The following is a 17,065-nucleotide window of genomic DNA, read 5'->3' as shown; positions in this document are numbered from 1 at the left end:
CGCATCAAAGACGATCCGTCCGCCCCCAGCCCGGCTGCGGCAGAGCCAGGCCGCTTCTCTCTGTCTCTCTGGCTTCCCTTCCATCTGACTACAACCCGATTCTGGTGCCCAATCACCCTCCTGGACAGCATACACCCAGACGCCGCGTCCCACAGGGCCCCAGCCCGGCTTCCCCACCCGCCCCCGCTCTACGCCGCCCCTCCCTCTGAAGAGCGCTCGATTCTGTGTTTTACTGCATGTCTGCATGCAGTATGCGCTCCTTTCCCAGTCACAGCAGGGATGAGCCCTGACGTTTTAGGACTGCCCACGGCGGGACCAGAGAGGGCTGTGGGCAGTGCTTAGTCCTCACTTTTATGCTGGCTTGTGTGCTTCACGTTGCACAGTGACCGTGCATGGGGGTTATACTGCGGGTGCCCTAAAGTCTCTCCTGATGACTACAGGAACTGAGGACTGAAAGACGGACAGAGGTGAGGCCAGCGGAAGCCAGTGACACCTAACCACTCAGGTGGAAGGCAGCACGAGGGGCTCAGGACCCCCTCCCGCGGGCCGCAGAGCAGATGTGCCGCCCGCAGGGCTGTGAGCAGGGCCCCCGCCCACCTCTGTGAGCTAAACAGGAAGACTCTCCTGCCCCGTTGGAAAAAAGACACAAGAGCTGCAGATACTATCACCTGCCTTCCAGGCCGGGGCTGGGACAAGTGTTCATCTGCACCCATCACTCCCCACCCTCCAGGGCAGTGGGAACAATGTTCCATTTGTTCTGCACAAGTTGTGACCTGGACAGAAGGACTGGGAGGGGGCCAGGCCCCGCCTGCTAGATCAACAACTTCTGTCACAAACCCAGTAAATCCGGGCGGCTGTGAGGAGCAGACGCTGGGCAGAGAGCAAACACAGCTGGGCCTTAGGTTAATAAAATGCCACTGAATGAGGGTGAGGCTGGGTCCGTCCAGTGGACACCCGTGGGTCCAGGACACCCTGGCTCCGGGACACCCTGGGGGCTCAGCCAGTGGACGGCAGGTGTCCGGGGCTCGGAGGGACGCCTGACTTACTGGGCCCTTCCTGCCCCCAGACGAAAGGCGGCAGCATTCTCCCCCCGCCTGCAAAGCACAAAGGGGCTGTTGTTGTGGGATTCAGGACGGCGTAGAGAGGTGACCCGGGCTTTTCTGGGCTGGACCACGGTGGTCTCGGGAATTCTGGATTCTAAATCCGACCACCGAGCTGGTCTCAGTTTCCTTAAGGGAGAGATCGGGACAAGGTCACCCACCCTCCAGGGCTCACAGTCCCCTCTGTCCACAGGGTGGCAGGACCCTGGCCACGGGGCACAGAGGAAGGCGGCCCTCACCCGGGATGTGGGGTGCAGACCTGCCTGAGCCAGTGCTGGGTGTGCCTGAAGGGCTGAAAGAGTCTCGAGGGGGTGGCAACTCAGATCCCAGGCAGGAGGCTCGCGAACGGGAGCCCAGAAGTGAAGACAGCAGGTGGGCGGTGCTGCCGGGCGGGGCGCTCAGGAGAACCGAGGGGGCACCAGATGGGGACGCCCACGGGCCCACCGGATCCACATCTGGGGAAGATGGTCCCGAGAGTGGGGACAACAGATGGAGGAGTCAGATGCGGCAACGGGAAGATCCCTCAGGAGGGGCAGATGTCATGACTCGTTTAAAGCTGTTTCCAAAACAAGCTTCCCGTCGCAGGAGACTCGGGAAATTGTGGCACAAATGCCCTTGGGTTGGCTCACAGCTCTGCCGCCATGCGGGGCAGCGGGAGGGCCTCGGTCCTGGGGTGGCCACTGCGGGCACCTTAGAAAACTCTGTTTTTATTTTTAAAACCTACCTCAAGAAACAAAAAAAATCTCAACTAAACAATCTAACTATACACATAAAGCAATTAGAGAAAGAAGAACAAAAAAAACCTGAGGTTAGCAGAAGGAAAGAAATCATAGGGGCTTCCCTGGTGGTGCAGTTGTTGAGAATCTGCCTGCCAATGCAGGGGACACGGGTTCGAGCCCTGGTCTGGGAAGATCCCACATGCCACGGAGCAACTGGGCCAGTGAGCCACAGCTACTGAGCCTGCGCATCTGGAGCCTGTGCTCCGCAGCAAGAGAGGCCACGACAGTGAGAGGCCCGCGCACCGCAATGAAGAGTGGCCCCCGCTCGCCGCAACTAGAGAAAGCCCTCGCACAGAAACGAAGACCCAACACAGCCAAAAATAAATTAAAAAAAAAAAAAAGAAAAGAAATCATAAACATCAGATCAGAAATAAATGAAAAAGAAATGAAGGAAACAATAGCAAAGCTGGTTCTCTGAGAAGATAAACAAAATTGATAAACCCTTAGCCAGACTCATCAAGAAAAAAAGGGAGAAGACTCAAATCAACAGAATTAGAAATGAAAAAGGAGAAGTAACAACTGACACTGCAAAAATATAAAGGATCATGAGAGACTACTACAAGCAGCTATATGCCAACAAAATGGACAACCTGGAAGAAATGGACAAATTCTTAGAAAGGTATAACCTTCTAAGACTGAACCAGGAAGAAATAGAAAATATGAACAGATGAATCACAAGCACTGAAATTGAAACTGTGATTAAAAATCTTCCAACAAACAAAAGCCCAAGACCAGATGGCTTCACAGGTGAATTCTATCAAACATTTAGATAAGAGCTAACACCCATCTTTTGCAAACTCTTCCAAAAAACTGCAGAGGAAGGAACACTCCCAAACTCATTCTACAAGGCCACCATCACCCTGAAACCAAAACCAGGCAAAGATACTACAAAAAAAGAAAACTATAGGCCAATATCACTGATGAAATTAGATGCAAAAATCCTCAACAAAATACTAGCAAACAGAATCCAACAGCACATTAAAAGGATGATACACCATGATCAAGTGAGGTTTATCCCAGGAATGCAAGGATTCTTCAGTATATGCTAATCAATCAACGTGATACACCATATTAACAAATTGAAGGATAAAAACCATATGATAGGGCTTCCCTGGTGGCGCAGTGGTTAAGAATCCGCCTGCCAATGCAGGGGACACGGGTTCGATCCCTGGTCCAGGAAGATCCCACATGCCGCAGAGCAGCTGGGCTCGTGCGCCACAACTACTGAAGCCTGCGCGCCTAGAGCCTGTGCTCTGCAACAAGAGAAGCCACCGCAATGAGAAGCCCGCTCACCGCAACGAAGAGCAGCCCCCGCTCGCCGCAACTAGAGAAAGCCCGTGCGCAGCAGCGAAGACACAACGCAGCCAAAAATAAATAAATTAATTTAAAAAAAATACCATATGATAATCTCAATAGATGCAGAAAAAGCTTTTGACAAAATTCAACACCACTTTATGATAAAAACTCTCCAGAAAGTGGGCACAGAGGGAACCTACCTCAACATAAGGAAGACCATATATGACAAACCCACAGCCAACATCATTCCCAATGGTGAAAAACTGAAAGCATTTCCTCTAAGATCAGGAACAAGACAAGGTTGTCCACTCTCACCACTATTATTCAACATAGTTTTGGAAGTTTTAGCCACAGCAATCAGAAAAGAAAAAGAAATAAAAGGAATCCAAATCAGAAAAGAAGTAAAGCTGTCACTGTTTGCAGATGACATGATACTACACGCAGAGAATCCTAAAGATGCTACCAGAAAACTACTAGAGCTAATCAATGAATTTGGTAAAGTAGCAGGATACAGAAGTAATGCACAGAAATCTCTTGCATTCCTATACACTGACGATGAAAAATCTGAAAGAGAAATTAAGAAAACAATCCCATTTACCATCGCAACAAAAAGAATAAAATACCTAGGAATAAACCTACCTAAGGAGACAAAAGACCTGTACGCAGAAAACTGTAAGACACTGATGAAAGAAATTAAAGATGATACAAACAGATGGAGAGATAGACCATGTTCTTGGATTGGAAGAATCAACATTGTGAAAATGACTATACTACCCAAAGCAATCTACAGATTCAATGCAATCGCTATCAAACTACCAATGGCATTTTTCACAGAACTAGAACAAAAAATTTTACAATTTGTATGGAAACACAAAAGACCCCGAATAGCCTAAGCAATCTTGAGAAAGAAAAACAGAGCTGGAGGAAGCAGGCTCCCAGACTTCAGACTATACTACAAAGCTACAGTAATCAAGACAGTATGGTACTGTCACAAAAACAGAAATATAGATCAACGGAACAGGATGGAAGGCCCAGAGATAAACCCATGCACATATGGTCACCTTATCTTTGACGAAGGAGGCAAGAATATGCAATGGAGAAAAGACAGCCTCTTCAATAAGTCGTGCTGGGAAAACAGGACAGCTACATGTAAAAGAATGAAATTAGAACACTTCCTAACACCATACACAAAAATAAACTCAAAATGGATTAAAGACCTAAGTGTAAGGCCAGACACTATCAAACTCTTAGAGGAAAACATAGGCAGAACACTCTATGACATAAATCACAGCAAGATCCTTTTTGACCCAGCTCCTAGAGAAATGGAAATAAAAACAAAAATAAACAAATGGGACCTAATGAAACTTAAAAGCTTTTGCACAGCAAAGGAAACCATAAACAAGACGAAAAGACAACCCTCAGAATGGGAGAAAATATTTGCAAATGAAGCAACTGACAAAGGATTAATCTCCAAGATTTACAAGCAGCTCATGCAGCTCAATAACAAAAAAACAAACAACCCAATCCAAAAATGGGCAGAAGACCTAAATAGACATTTCTCCAAAGAAGATATACAGATTGCCAACAGACACATGAACGAATGCTCAACATCATTAATCATTAGAGAAATGCAAATTAAAACTACAATGAGATATCATCTCACACCGGTCAGGATGGCCATCATCAAAAAATCTAGAAACAATAAATGCTGGAGAGGGTGTGGAGAAAAGGGAACCCTCTTGCACTGTTGGTGGGAATGTAAATTGATACAGCCACTATGGAGAACAGTATGGAGGTTCCTTAAAAAACTAAAAATAGAACTACCATACGACCCAGCAATCCCACTACTGGGCATATACCCTGAGAAAACCATAATTCAGAAAGAGTCATGTACCAAAATGTTCATTGCAGCTCTATTTACAATAGCTAGGACATGGAAGCAACCTAAGTGTCCATCATCGGATGAATGGATAAAGAAGATGTGGCACATATATACAATGGAATATTACTCAGCCATAAAAAGAAATGGAATGGAGGTATTTGTAGTGAGGTGGATGGAGTTAGAGTCTGTCATACAGAGTGAAGTAAGTCAGAAAGAGAAAAACAAATACAGTATGCTAACACATATATATGGAATCTAAGGAAAAAAAAAAAAAAAAGGTCATGAAGAACCTAGTGGCAAGACGGGAATAAAGACACAGACCTACTAGAGAATGAACTTGAGGATATGGGGAGGGGGAGGGGTAAGATGTGACAGGGTGAGAGAGTGGCATGGACATATATACACTACCAAATGTAAAACAGATAGCTAGTGGGAAGCAGCCGCATAGCACAGGGAGATCAGCTCGGTGCTTTGTGACCACCTAGAGGGGTGAGATAGGGAGGGTGGGAGGGAGGGAGATGCAAGAGGGAAGAGATATGGGAACATATGTATATGTATAACTGATTCACTTTGTTATAAAGCAGAAACTAACACACCATTGTAAAGCAATTATAGTCCAATAAGAATGTCATTTAAAAAATAATAATAATAAATAAAAACCAAAAAAAACCAAAAAAACAAAAAAATGGATTAAAGACCTAAATATAAGGCCAGATACTATAAAACTCTTAGAGGAAAACATAGGCAGAACACTCTACGAAATAAATCACAGCAAGATCCTTTTTGACCCACCTCCTAGAGAAATGGAAATAAAAACAAAAATAAACAAATGGAACCTAATGAAACTTAAAAGCTTTTGCACAGCAAAGGAAACCATAAACAAGATGAAAAGACAACCCTCAGAATGGGAGAAAACATTTGCAAATGATGCAACTGACAAAATACTAATCTCCAAAATATACAAGCAGCTTATGCAGCTCAATATCAAAAAAACAAACAACCTAACCCCAAAATGGGTGGAACACCTAAATAGACATTTCTCCAAAGAAGATATATAGAAATCCTACAAACACCTGAAAGGATGCTCAACATCACTTATCATTAGAGAAATGCAAATCAAACCACAATGAGGTATCACCTCACAACGGTCAGAATGGCCATCATCAAAAAATCTACAAACAATAGGGACTTCCCTGGTGGCACAGTGGTTAAGAATCCGCCTGCCAGTGCTGGGGACATGGGTTCGAGCCCCGGTCCGGGAGGATCCCACATGCCGCGGAGCAACTGAGCCCGTGTGCCTCAGCTGTTGAGCCTGCGCTCTAGAGCCCGTGAGCCACAACTACTGAACCCATGTGCCACAACTGCTGAGCCCGTGTGCCTAGAGCCCGTGCTCCACAACAGGAGAGGCCATCGCAATGAGAAGCCTGCGCACCTCAATGAGGAGTGGCCCCCGCTCGTCGTAACTGGAGAGAGCCCATGCACAACAAAGGAGACCCAAAGCAGCCAAAAATAAATAAACGAATAAATAAATAAATTAATTTTAAAAAATCTACAAACAATAAATGCTGGAGAGGGTGTGGAGAAAAGGGAACCCTCCTGCACTGTTGGTGGGAATGTAAATTGATACAGCCACTATAGAGAACAGTATGGAGGTTTCTTAAAAAACTAATAATAGAACTACCACACAACCCAGCAATCCGACTACTGGGCATATACCCTGAGAAAACTATTAATTCAAAAAGAGTCATGCACCACAATGTTCACTGCAGCTCTATTTACAATAGCCAGGACATGGAAGCAACCTAAGTGTCCATCACCAGATGAATGGATAAAGAAGGTGTGGCACATATATACAATGGAATATTACTCAGCCATAAAAAGAAATGAAATTGAGTTATCTGTAGTGACGTGGAAGGACCTAGAGACTGTCATACAGAGTGAAGTAAGTCAGAAAGAGAAAAACAAATACTGTATGCTAACATATATATACGGGATCTAAAAAACAACAACAAAAAAAGGTTCTGATGAGTCTAGGGGCAGGATAGGAATAAAGACGCAGATGTAGAGAATGGACTTGAGGCCACGGGGAGGGGGAAGGGTAAGCTGGGACGAAGTGAGAGAGTGGCATGGACATATATACACTACCAAACGTAAAACAGATAGCTAGTGGGAAGCAGCTGCATAGCACAGGGAGATCAGCTCCGTGCTTTGTGACCACCTAGAGGGGTGGGATAGGGAGGGTGGGAGGGAGACACAAGAGGGAGGGGATATGGGGACATATGTATACGTATAGCTGATTCACTTTGTTATACAGCAGAAACTAACACAACGTTATTAAGCAATTATACTCCAATAAAGACGTTAACAAAAGAAAAACTCTCTGAAGCCAATATGTTTTATTTTAAAACACCATTTACCTTTGTGCTACCGGACATAACTAAAAATTACTTAGAGGCTGAGCCAACTGGTTTGGGCTCAGAAGAGATGCCTGATTCATCAGGCGGGGCGGGGGGGGGGGACGACCCTGGGAGAGACAGGCGGTCGGGGGAGGGGCATGGGGGCCGACCCGCTAGAGGACAGGGCGGAGCCTGCATGGGCGCCTGGCCCGGGGCACCGGGGGCCTGAGGGAGCGTCCTGGCCCTGCCTCGGGCCTGCGGAGGTGCACGGATGGGAAGGAAGGGGCTGCAACCTCCCCCTCCTGTTCTGTCAGACTCGCGGGTCCTGCACGCCCCGCACCAGCCAGCCGGGGAGGGGGCATCTCTGCTGTTGCCCACCCAGCTCGGGTGCCCCAGGGCCGGGGGGCAGGATGCAGAAGGGCCCCGCCCTCAGGCGAGCCGGGCAGACCCGAGTGGAGGCGCCTGCGCTGGGCCGGGGGCTCGGAACCCTCTTCCCTCCTGGGGCCACCGGCAGAGACGCAGGTGAAGCAGGAGGCCTCACCGCTTTACCTTCTTGCTCTTTGGTACGTTTTAGACACGTGTGTCTATATCGCAGCACCGCATCCCACAGGTGCTGAACCGCTGCTGCCCCCCATACCACACTGGGGAAGGAGAAGCCCGCACAGCAGGGAAAGCACATAAAAAGCATCTCGCGCCGGTGAGAAGCAGCCACGCCCACACGGCAAACAGCCTTCGTGCTGACAGGCTTCCCGGGAATCACAGCAAACACGCAGCGCCAGCAGGACCGCACTGGGCGTGCCCCCCCCCGGGGACGCCTCCCACCCCCGGTCCACTCCCTACAGCCCCTCGAGACACAGACTACTGACAGCAGCCACCTCTGCCCAAGGCCCGCGGCCCTCGGGGGGGGCTCAGTCGGGGCGTGCCCCACCTGACGGCGGTCCCGACGGCGCCTCTGCCCTCGTGGCGGACATTCTCCCACCTCCACGTCCGGGTCTGGCGGGCACCTGCCTGGGCAGCAGCTCTGAGCGACACCTGCTGCCGGTGGGGATACGCCGCCAGCCCGCCTCCCCTGGCCTCTGCTCTTCGGGGCGGAAGCTGAGCTTTCTGAGACTCAGGGCCTCATGAGACGCTGAGGTCCCAGGAGCTCAAGTTTCACTTCCCCATGGCCACTCTGACTCAATTTTAATTCACCAGCTGAGTATTTTTAGCCAAATATGGGGAGAAGGGCACCCGCTCTGTCGATGCTACTGTCATGTGAACAGCAGTTCCGAGGGGAATCTGGACATTCAACAGAAGTGAAAAAGCCGGAGAATCAAAACAGAAACTGCGCTGTCCAGATTAACTTCATGCCTGGCGGGCTCAGGGGGACCTGGGCTGCGTCCTGGGCACTCCCACCCTGCCCGGGGGCTGCAGTGTCCACCCCTCGGTGCCAAAAGTGTTTCCAGAAAGTGCTGGAAGGGGCGGGCGGAGAGAGACTCCATCCCGCCCACATGAGACCCGGGCAGAGACCCGGCGGCCCCCCAGGCCCGTGCCCCTCAAAACGGGCAGCCCCTCGGCCGTCCTGTTCCCGCTGTCCTCTGGGGAAGGGCCGGGGGCCGCAGCCCAGAGAGGCGTGCGGTGAGAGCGACCCACCGAGGTCAGGTCACCCAGTGACCAGACGTGAGCTTCGGTACACGAACCGTTCTCGACGCTGTGACCTTAGGAGTCTCGAGCTCGGGGCCACGGGCCCAACTGGACCAAGAGGCTGTTCTCGGCTGTCACTCCGGACGACCGTCCAGGACAAGCGACGCCGTTTCTGACAACTGCTGCCTGGCCCCCCACGTCTGTAAAGTGGGTGGCATTCACGTGAGACAGCGACGCTGCCAAGCTCTAAATCCGAGGAGGCTCAGAGCTGGGGCCGCGCGGGACGCTCAGGAGGCACCGAGGCTGTGTTTGCACTGCGGACACGTCTGCCTGCCAGGACCAGGCCCGGCCCTGGCGACCCCAGGGTGCCTCCCGCAGAGAGGCCGGGACTCAGCCCAGAGGAGACCCGCTGGCCAGCGCGGGGCCCGGGTCCTGCCGGGACGGCCCAGGAGGATTCGCCGGCCCTCGCAGCTCCCCGCAAAGCCCGCCACAGAGCAGCTCTGTCACTGAACCGCACTTGGACGTACCAGCAGCTGACGTTCAAGTGAGTCACCTGCTTGTGCCTCTCTGTCGTGGGCCCGTCAGTACTGCGTAGCTAACGGCTTTGTTCTGGTCTGCGTTTTGCGTGGACCTTCGTCCTTCAAGGGCGCTTGAAGGAGGTCCGGCTGCAGCTCTGACGGGCGTGGCGCCGGCTGCACCAGGCTTGGACTGGCAGAGCTTATGCGTTTAGCCAGAGGGAGGGTCATCTAACGATATCTGGGTGAAGGGCTCACACCCCGTCCCCGAGCTGCTCCGAATGCCAAGGGGATGCAGGGTGCACGTGACCCGCCAAGACATCTGCACGCGCCGTGCCCATACTGCGCGGCCACTGCCACCACGGCCGGCTCCCTGCCCCGTCCCATCTCACCTCCTGCGAGTGACCCCGAAGCACTCACCCTCAGCTACAGAGAGCAGCCAGGAGCAGCACTCGGAGTAGATGTAGAAGCTTTTCATCTCCTCCAGGGAGACGTGGGCGGCCGCCCGGTCTCCCATGGCTGAGGGCCCGTCCCCGGCAGCCTCCTCCGGCTGAACTTTGCTCCCTAAGATCCGCCTGCGACCAGCTGCCTTTCTACTTCTGCTTCACCCTGCAGCCAGGACGAGCCATCACAGGGCGGCTGCCCGCCCGCGGGCCAGCGCCTCCTCCGCCCGCCCCCGCCCCGCGTGTTTACACACAGGCTCGGGCCGTGCAGCTGTCCCCGCCTCGGTCCCAGGCACGAGGGACCCCTCCGCGGGCGAGACCTCCGTGCTCTCCAGCAGGGGCGCGCTGGAGGTGCTGATCAGACGATACCGTCCCGTGCCATCTGCTGAAGTCCAGGGACAAAGCGCAGGGCGGCCGCGCTTGTCTCGGGAAGGTGAGGAAGTGGGGACACAGGCACCGCATCCAAGGCCCCTCTCGTCTCTGCCCGGACTTCCATTCAAGGTGTGCGTCTCTAAGCCGTGCGGGCGTGAAGCAGCGGCCCCACCTGGGGACCCCCCCTTCAGAGCCCAGAGAACGCTTGTGCCGCCCGGCCGTCACGGTGGCCCTGCCCCGCCCACCACGGGGACGGCGGGAAGGCTCCCCTCACCCAGTGCTCAGAGACCCAGGCGGGCAGCGTCCCCGAACCCCAGCCAGCAGGTGCCAGCGAGGCTCCTGTTGCGCATTGGATGGAGCCCAGGCCGCGCAGAGCACGGGGCCTGGGGCAGGCGGCTGGCGGGTGGGCCTGCAGCCCCAGGGCTCCTCGGGCCGAGACGCCATGAAGACCCAGACGCCTGCACACCCCACTCTGTGTCCTCCTTGGATCTGGGGAAATCGGGGAGCTTGGAGCAGGAGGCCAGAGGAGGGACTTCAACCAAGTTGCCTGAAATTCAAAGTAATAAAAATACTACCAACCACCAGATTTCCTCAGCCTGTGAAGCGTCTCCTTACCCACAGGTTTGGTACGGCCCGTGGGGAGACACCTCAAGGCGAGTCTTTCCTCCGAGAAAGCGCCGTAACTAAAACAGCACGTCTCTCTGTGCTTACAGCTCCCACCAGCTCTCAGCCGGCGCTCCAAAAAGCCAAACGTAACAACCGCGGCGAGGGTGAGTGCCTGCGGCTTCCTCTAACTCCCAGAAAGATGGAAACCAGGTTCACAGTGTAAAACCCGGAGGGAAAGACCCAAAGCATCAGGGCCGGGTGTTGACTGTACTTTCCCAAATGCGTGCCCACTTGTGGCTACTCTAAGGAAACCGGGTTTCTCAGGCACCTCGCTGCCCACTTCTGGCCTCGGCACAGACCTGGGCCTCCACCTCCCAGGCCCACGGGAACGGCAGCTCCGAGGCCTGTGACCTTGTGTCCTGAGCATGACGGTGCGGCCCTGAGACAGTTTCGGCCCAAGTCAGATCCCACTTCACACAGGCTCTCCTGGAACAACAGGGGGAGGGGCCCAGGCAAAGGCTGGAACCACACTGATGCCTCAGCCAACTCTGAAAGGGCCTCACCAACATTTAGTGCTGTTTTCAACATTTTCAGGTGCATCGATTTTCCAAAAGAGAGGAAACGTTCCAAAGACGTCACCTACTGAGTGTTCCAATGCCTCTAATGCACACAGACAAGCGACTGCTTTCCTCCAGAATTCCTTCCAGAAGGGCCTTTTTTTTGGGCACGTGACCTTGCATTTAAACATTTCCCCTTTTTGCATCAGCTGCCAGGAAGCTCAAGGGAAAATTCTGTGCTCACTTGCAGTGAACAGCTCACCCATGCGCCTAAGATGCGTTTATCTGCTTTTTAAAGAATCAGTTCTGGTTCTGTGCAAAACTGTCCGTGACAACCTGGAACACGTTCCTATAAAGAACTTTCAATTCTGAGGGACACGGTTGGCTCTCCTGCTCGTTGGGACTCAGTCCCAAATGTCCCAGAGCAGAGTGGACGCTCCTCCCCACTGCTCGAGTGCCCCCTGCAGGAAGTGTTCTGCTTCTGAAAGGGTGGTAGCTCCTCGTAGGAATAGAGCAGAGGCGACAATCAGGAGGCTGTCCCTGACTTCCTCTTCATGAACTGATAACGTCCACTCTGGCGAGCAAAGAAAACCACAGCCTCGCAGCCACACTTCCTCCTGCGCCCTCACCTTGCAGCGGGAAGTCTGACCCTGTTCATCCCCTAACTTGAAGGTGTTTCTTCCCACACTCACCCCAGGGAAACGGCTGAGGTGCCTGGGAAGGTCTGTCCATGGGATGCAGAGGCCAGCCTGACCAAGACACGTGCATGGTTGGGTTTGCAAGGAAGGAACCAGGGCAAACTCACAGGCAGGAAGGAAAGCTGCGGCCAGACTGCTTCTCTGGGAGCAGGAAAAAGTGATGCTGTGGGATCCGTGAGCTTGGGCACTGCTCCTGCAGGTCAAGGAAAATGATCCCAGAAACGCCAGGCCAGACGGGGAGGGGCGTGGGGAGCAGACGGACAGAGCGGGAGGTGGAGAACGGACAGAGCGGGAGGTGGAGGACGGACAGAGTGGGAGGTGGAGGGAGGATGGACAGAGCGGGAGGTGGAGGACGGACAGAGCGGGAGGTGGAGGGAGGACAGAGTGGGAGGTGGAGGGAGGATGGACAGAGCGGGAGGTGGAGGACGGACAGAGCGGGAGGTGGAGGACGGACAGAGTGGGAGGTGGAGGGAGGATGGACAGAGCGGGAGGTGGAGGGAGGACAGAGCGGGAGGTGGAGGGAGGATGGACAGAGCGGGAGGTGGAGGGAGGACAGAGCGGGAGGTGGAGGGAGGATGGACAGAGCGGGAGGTGGAGGGAGGACAGAGCGGGAGGTGGAGGGAGGGTGGACAGAGCGGGAGGTGGAGGGAGGACAGAGCGGGAGGTGGAGGGAGGACAGAGCGGGGAGGTGGAGGACGGACAGAGCGGGAGGTGGAGGGAGGATGGACAGAGCGGGAGGTGGAGGACGGACAGAGCGGGAGGTGGAGGGAGGACAGAGCGGAAGGTGGAGGGAGGACGGACAGAGCGGGAGGTGGAGGGAGGACGGACAGAGCGGGAGGTGGAGGGAGGACGGACAGAGCAGGAGGTGGAGGGAGGACAGAGCAGGAGGTGGAGGGAGGACGGACAGAGCGGGAGGTGGAGGGAGGATAGAGCGGGAGGTGGAGGACAGACAGAGTGGGAGGTGGAGGGAGGGAGGACAGAGCAGGAGGTGGAGGGAGGACAGACAGAGCGGGAGGTGGAGGGAGGATAGAGCGGGAGGTGGAGGACAGACAGAGTGGGAGGTGGAGGGAGGATGGACAGAGCGGGAGGTGGAGGGAGGACGGACAGAGCGGGAGGTGGAGGGAGGACAGAGTGGGAGGTGGAGGGAGGACGGACAGAGCGGGAGGTGGAGGGAGGACGGACAGATCGGGAGGTGGAGGGAGGACAGACAGAGCGGGAGGTGGAGGGAGGACAGAGCGGGAGGTGGAGGACGGACAGATTGGGAGGTGGAGGGAGGACAGACAGAGCGGGAGGTGGAGGGAGGACAGAGCGGGAGGTGGAGGGAGGACGGACAGAGTGGGAGGTGGAGGGAGGACAGAGCGGGAGGTGGAGGGAGGACGGACAGAGTGGGAGGTGGAGGGAGGACGGACAGAGCGGGAGGTGGAGGGAGGACGGACAGAGTGGGAGGTGGAGGGAGGACAGAGCGGGAGGTGGAGGGAGGACGGACAGAGCGGGAGGTGGAGGGAGGACGGACAGAGCGGGAGGTGGAGGGAGGACGGACAGAGTGGGAGGTGGAGGGAGGACGGACAGAGCGGGAGGTGGAGGGAGGACGGACAGAGCGGGAGGTGGAGGGAGGACAGAGCGGGAGATGGAGGGAGGACAGAGCGGGAGGTGGAGGGAGGACGGACAGAGCGGGAGGTGGAGGGAGGACGGACAGAGTGGGAGGTGGAGGGAGGACAGAGCGGGAGGTGGAGGGAGGACGGACAGAGTGGGAGGTGGAGGGAGGACGGACAGAGCGGGAGGTGGAGGGAGGACGGACAGAGCGGGAGGTGGAGGACGGACAGAGCGGGAGGTGGAGGGAGGACAGAGCAGGAGGTGGAGGATGGACAGAGCGGGAAGCGGAGGCTGCATGGAACCACACTGACCAGGGGCCACATGTGTCACAAAGCAGTTAACTGCCCATCGTCCACTCTGGATCCTCATGACCAACAGGCAGAGCACAGAACAAAGGCATCTAATGTGCTAACCAGGAAAAGCGAAGCTGCTCCGGTCACATGGCCCCCTTTCCCCAGATCTCTGATGGTCACAGCCACCCCCTACTCCATAGAGAGAGGACCCTCAGGGCCCCACTTCATAGCATAGGGCCCTTGGAGCCCTAGATCCACTGTCCCGACACACGCCTGGAGAGTCGGGGGCAGACTCAGGCCCCTCCCGCCCCCCCCCCGCCCCGCGTCAGGACAACAATTCAGTCCTTCTGGGGTTGGGGGTCCTGGGTGCCACCCTAACCGCCACAGCGCAGATCCCCAAGGCCAGGGCTTGTCCGGTCAGGCTACTCGGGGACCCCGCCGCCCGGGTGGAGTGCCCAGCCCACCGCGGGCTTGGGAGGGAGACAGGAGAAGGTCTGACGGAGCACTCACACCCCTGTGTGCACCGGGCCAGGCGGGGGCCCACGCGGCCCCTGGTGACAGCCCCTCGCTCTGAGTTTAGGGCAGGAGTCAGCGGACCTGGTGAAAGGCCTTGCGTCGTGGGCGCTGACGGGGCTGAGCCCAGAACCACAGCCACGGAGCCGGCAGCGTGAGGCGGAGTCCAGCTCCACCGGGGCCACGTGCACAGCTCCGTCCAGTCGGGGCGCTCTGCCCCCTCTCTCGGTGTCCCCCAGCACCGGGCAGCTGCCCGACCCTCCCCGAAAAGGAGAGGACCGTGGGATGAGCCACAGAGGGGCCGGCTCTGACCTGTTGTTTCTGACGCCGCACGTTGCAGACACATGGGTGTCTGTCCTGGGAAGCGATCCCAGGCTCACGGCCGCGCGGAGCGTGCCCCGGTCAGCACCCACTCTCCCCTCTCCAGGTCCCCGAAGGAGGAAGGGGCTCCCGGCCGAAGGAGCAGAGCAGGGAGACGGGGCGCTTTTCTCCAAGTCAGCCCCGTGGAAGCCCCAGTCCTGGGGCAGTCAGCTGGGAAAACCATTCTTCGAGACCCATGAGGGTTTCTCCTGCGCCGTCTGGCTGAGCCTTCACTGCGCCTGCCCCGCTGTGGTCCCAGCCAGAGCCCAGGGCCCTCGGGACAGAGGACAAAGTAAACCAGATAAGAGCCGCAGCCCAGCCTCAGTCAAGGCTGCCCAACACGCCTTTTCTATTCCAGCCCTTCCGAGAAGTCCTGTGAGTGGCACACGTTTCTTTGGTGAAAGAAATATACAGGGAGCCGCCCGCCCGCCAAGGGACCCAGGCGCCGGTTCCCACGCCCCGCGGCCAGCACCACCCGTCCCGCCTCACCGGGCTGTGGGCACCTCGAGGCCGCCCGACGCCTCCAGCACGGCAGCAGGGGAAGCGGGCAGAGCCAGCGCCGGGGGGGCCCCCGGGACGCGCCCCTCTCGGCCATCGTGTCGTCTCCCCACCGGGGACACAGCGGCGGCGGCAGCGGATCTTCAGGACGGGCTCACTCGAGGGCTGCCCTGCAGGACTCCGTCGGGGACACTCACTCGAAAGCCGAGCCGACTCCGGGGACGTGGAGCGGGGGTGCCGGGCGCGGGCTGCACGCTGCGCTGGGACGAGGCCCCGGGTGACCTCGGGTCTACCGTGCACCGCCAGGCCACTCGGGCAGCTGCGCACAGGGGGCCTGGCTGCAGGTCACAGGACCCGTCCGGCAAGGGCTCCTGCCGCGGGCGAGGCTCGGCCGGCTACTTGCAAGTCCTGGGCGTTTCCTTCCTTGGGGGGCGGGGAGTTGTGGCGGAGCTCCCAGGCTCAGGGGCCGCCAGAGCCAAAAGCCCCTTCCAAGCTCAGGAAGCCTCATGTCCAAACAAACAACGTGGCAGGAGGGCCTCAGGGGACGCGGCCTGGGCTCTCTTGAAATAAACTGGCAGTTCCGCCCTCTGTCACTCCTGCAGCTCCAGCTCGGGGAGAGGAAACCCTAACGCTGCTTTGTTTGGCGAGCAACACTTTCCAGAGAGACGCTGAGCCCGCCCCTCGACCAAGGCCCCCGAGCAGGCCGCCCAGGACCGTCCCAGGACGCCTGTGCTGCGGGCCGGCGGCCGGGCACCCTGCACGTGCAGAGCCCTGCACGCAGCTCCGTGCCGATTACGCTGTGTGACGCTGAGGCCCCCCGGGCTCCGGGCGCTTACTAGATGCTCAAGGTTGCAGGATGGCGGGGGAGCACCTGGGTGCCGTTCCCGGAGCCCAGGTGACACGGCCGCACCACGACGCCTTGGTTCACCCTCCTCCCACGAGCGCTCCCGACACGACACGCAAGCCAGAGCAGACGCCGTCCACGCTTGCGTTTTCACACCGGCTTCCCAGAGAGGCTGGCCCGGCACACGATCCAGAGGAAACAGATGGTGCGTTTGATGGGGCACGTCCGGGACACAGGCCCCTTCCCGCAACCAGGGTGCGGCGCCTCGGGAACAGCCACGTGGAAATGTGGTCCCTACGAATCCACGGAAGCCGCCGCCATGGGGGACCGGGACCACAGCGAGCCGTCGCCCTGGGCTGTGTCCCTCCCCGTGCGTGCGGCTCGCACAGAGAACCCTGAACCCTGGGGGTCGGACCGGTGAGTCAGAACGCGCCCCCGCGCACCGCTGCAGACGGTTTATGACCCGATACGGTCTTCCCACCAAGTGGCCGGGGTTAATCCACTTTCTCCCAAATATCTAATTGTTTTAAAGATGTTACTAATTAAACCCTTTTCCAAAAGCCGGCTCTGCGCTGGGGCCTCACCCACAAACCGCTGGCTTCTCTGTCGTGCACATTTGCTGCCTCGGGTGTCCGAACATCCTGAGACTCTGCGGGGTTTTGCCAGCAGTTGGCGGGCGTTTCCTCCCCAAGACCCC

The 17,065-nt window shown here is 56.3% G+C and overlaps 1 protein-coding gene across 9 annotated transcripts in view; it reads right to left on the bottom strand.

The window, feature by feature from the left end:
* Nucleotides 1-17,065, bottom strand: part of MCF2L (MCF.2 cell line derived transforming sequence like) — a 130,783-nt gene that overhangs the window by 68,065 nt on the left and 45,653 nt on the right. The window contains exon 1 of one of the 9 annotated variants that reach the window (XM_059903457.1): nt 15,516-15,907. The exons of the other annotated variants lie outside the window; for them this stretch is intronic. Within the exon in view, the coding sequence (XP_059759440.1) occupies nt 15,516-15,621 (106 nt within the window). The 5' untranslated portion in view covers nt 15,622-15,907. Of the gene's footprint in view, nt 1-15,515; nt 15,908-17,065 lie in introns of those variants that run through there. 9 annotated transcript variants of the gene reach the window in all.

Source organism: Balaenoptera ricei, chromosome 18, assembly GCF_028023285.1.
Source record: "Balaenoptera ricei isolate mBalRic1 chromosome 18, mBalRic1.hap2, whole genome shotgun sequence".
Taxonomy (NCBI): domain Eukaryota; kingdom Metazoa; phylum Chordata; class Mammalia; order Artiodactyla; family Balaenopteridae; genus Balaenoptera; species Balaenoptera ricei.
This window is presented reverse-complemented; position numbering and strand designations above follow the sequence as displayed.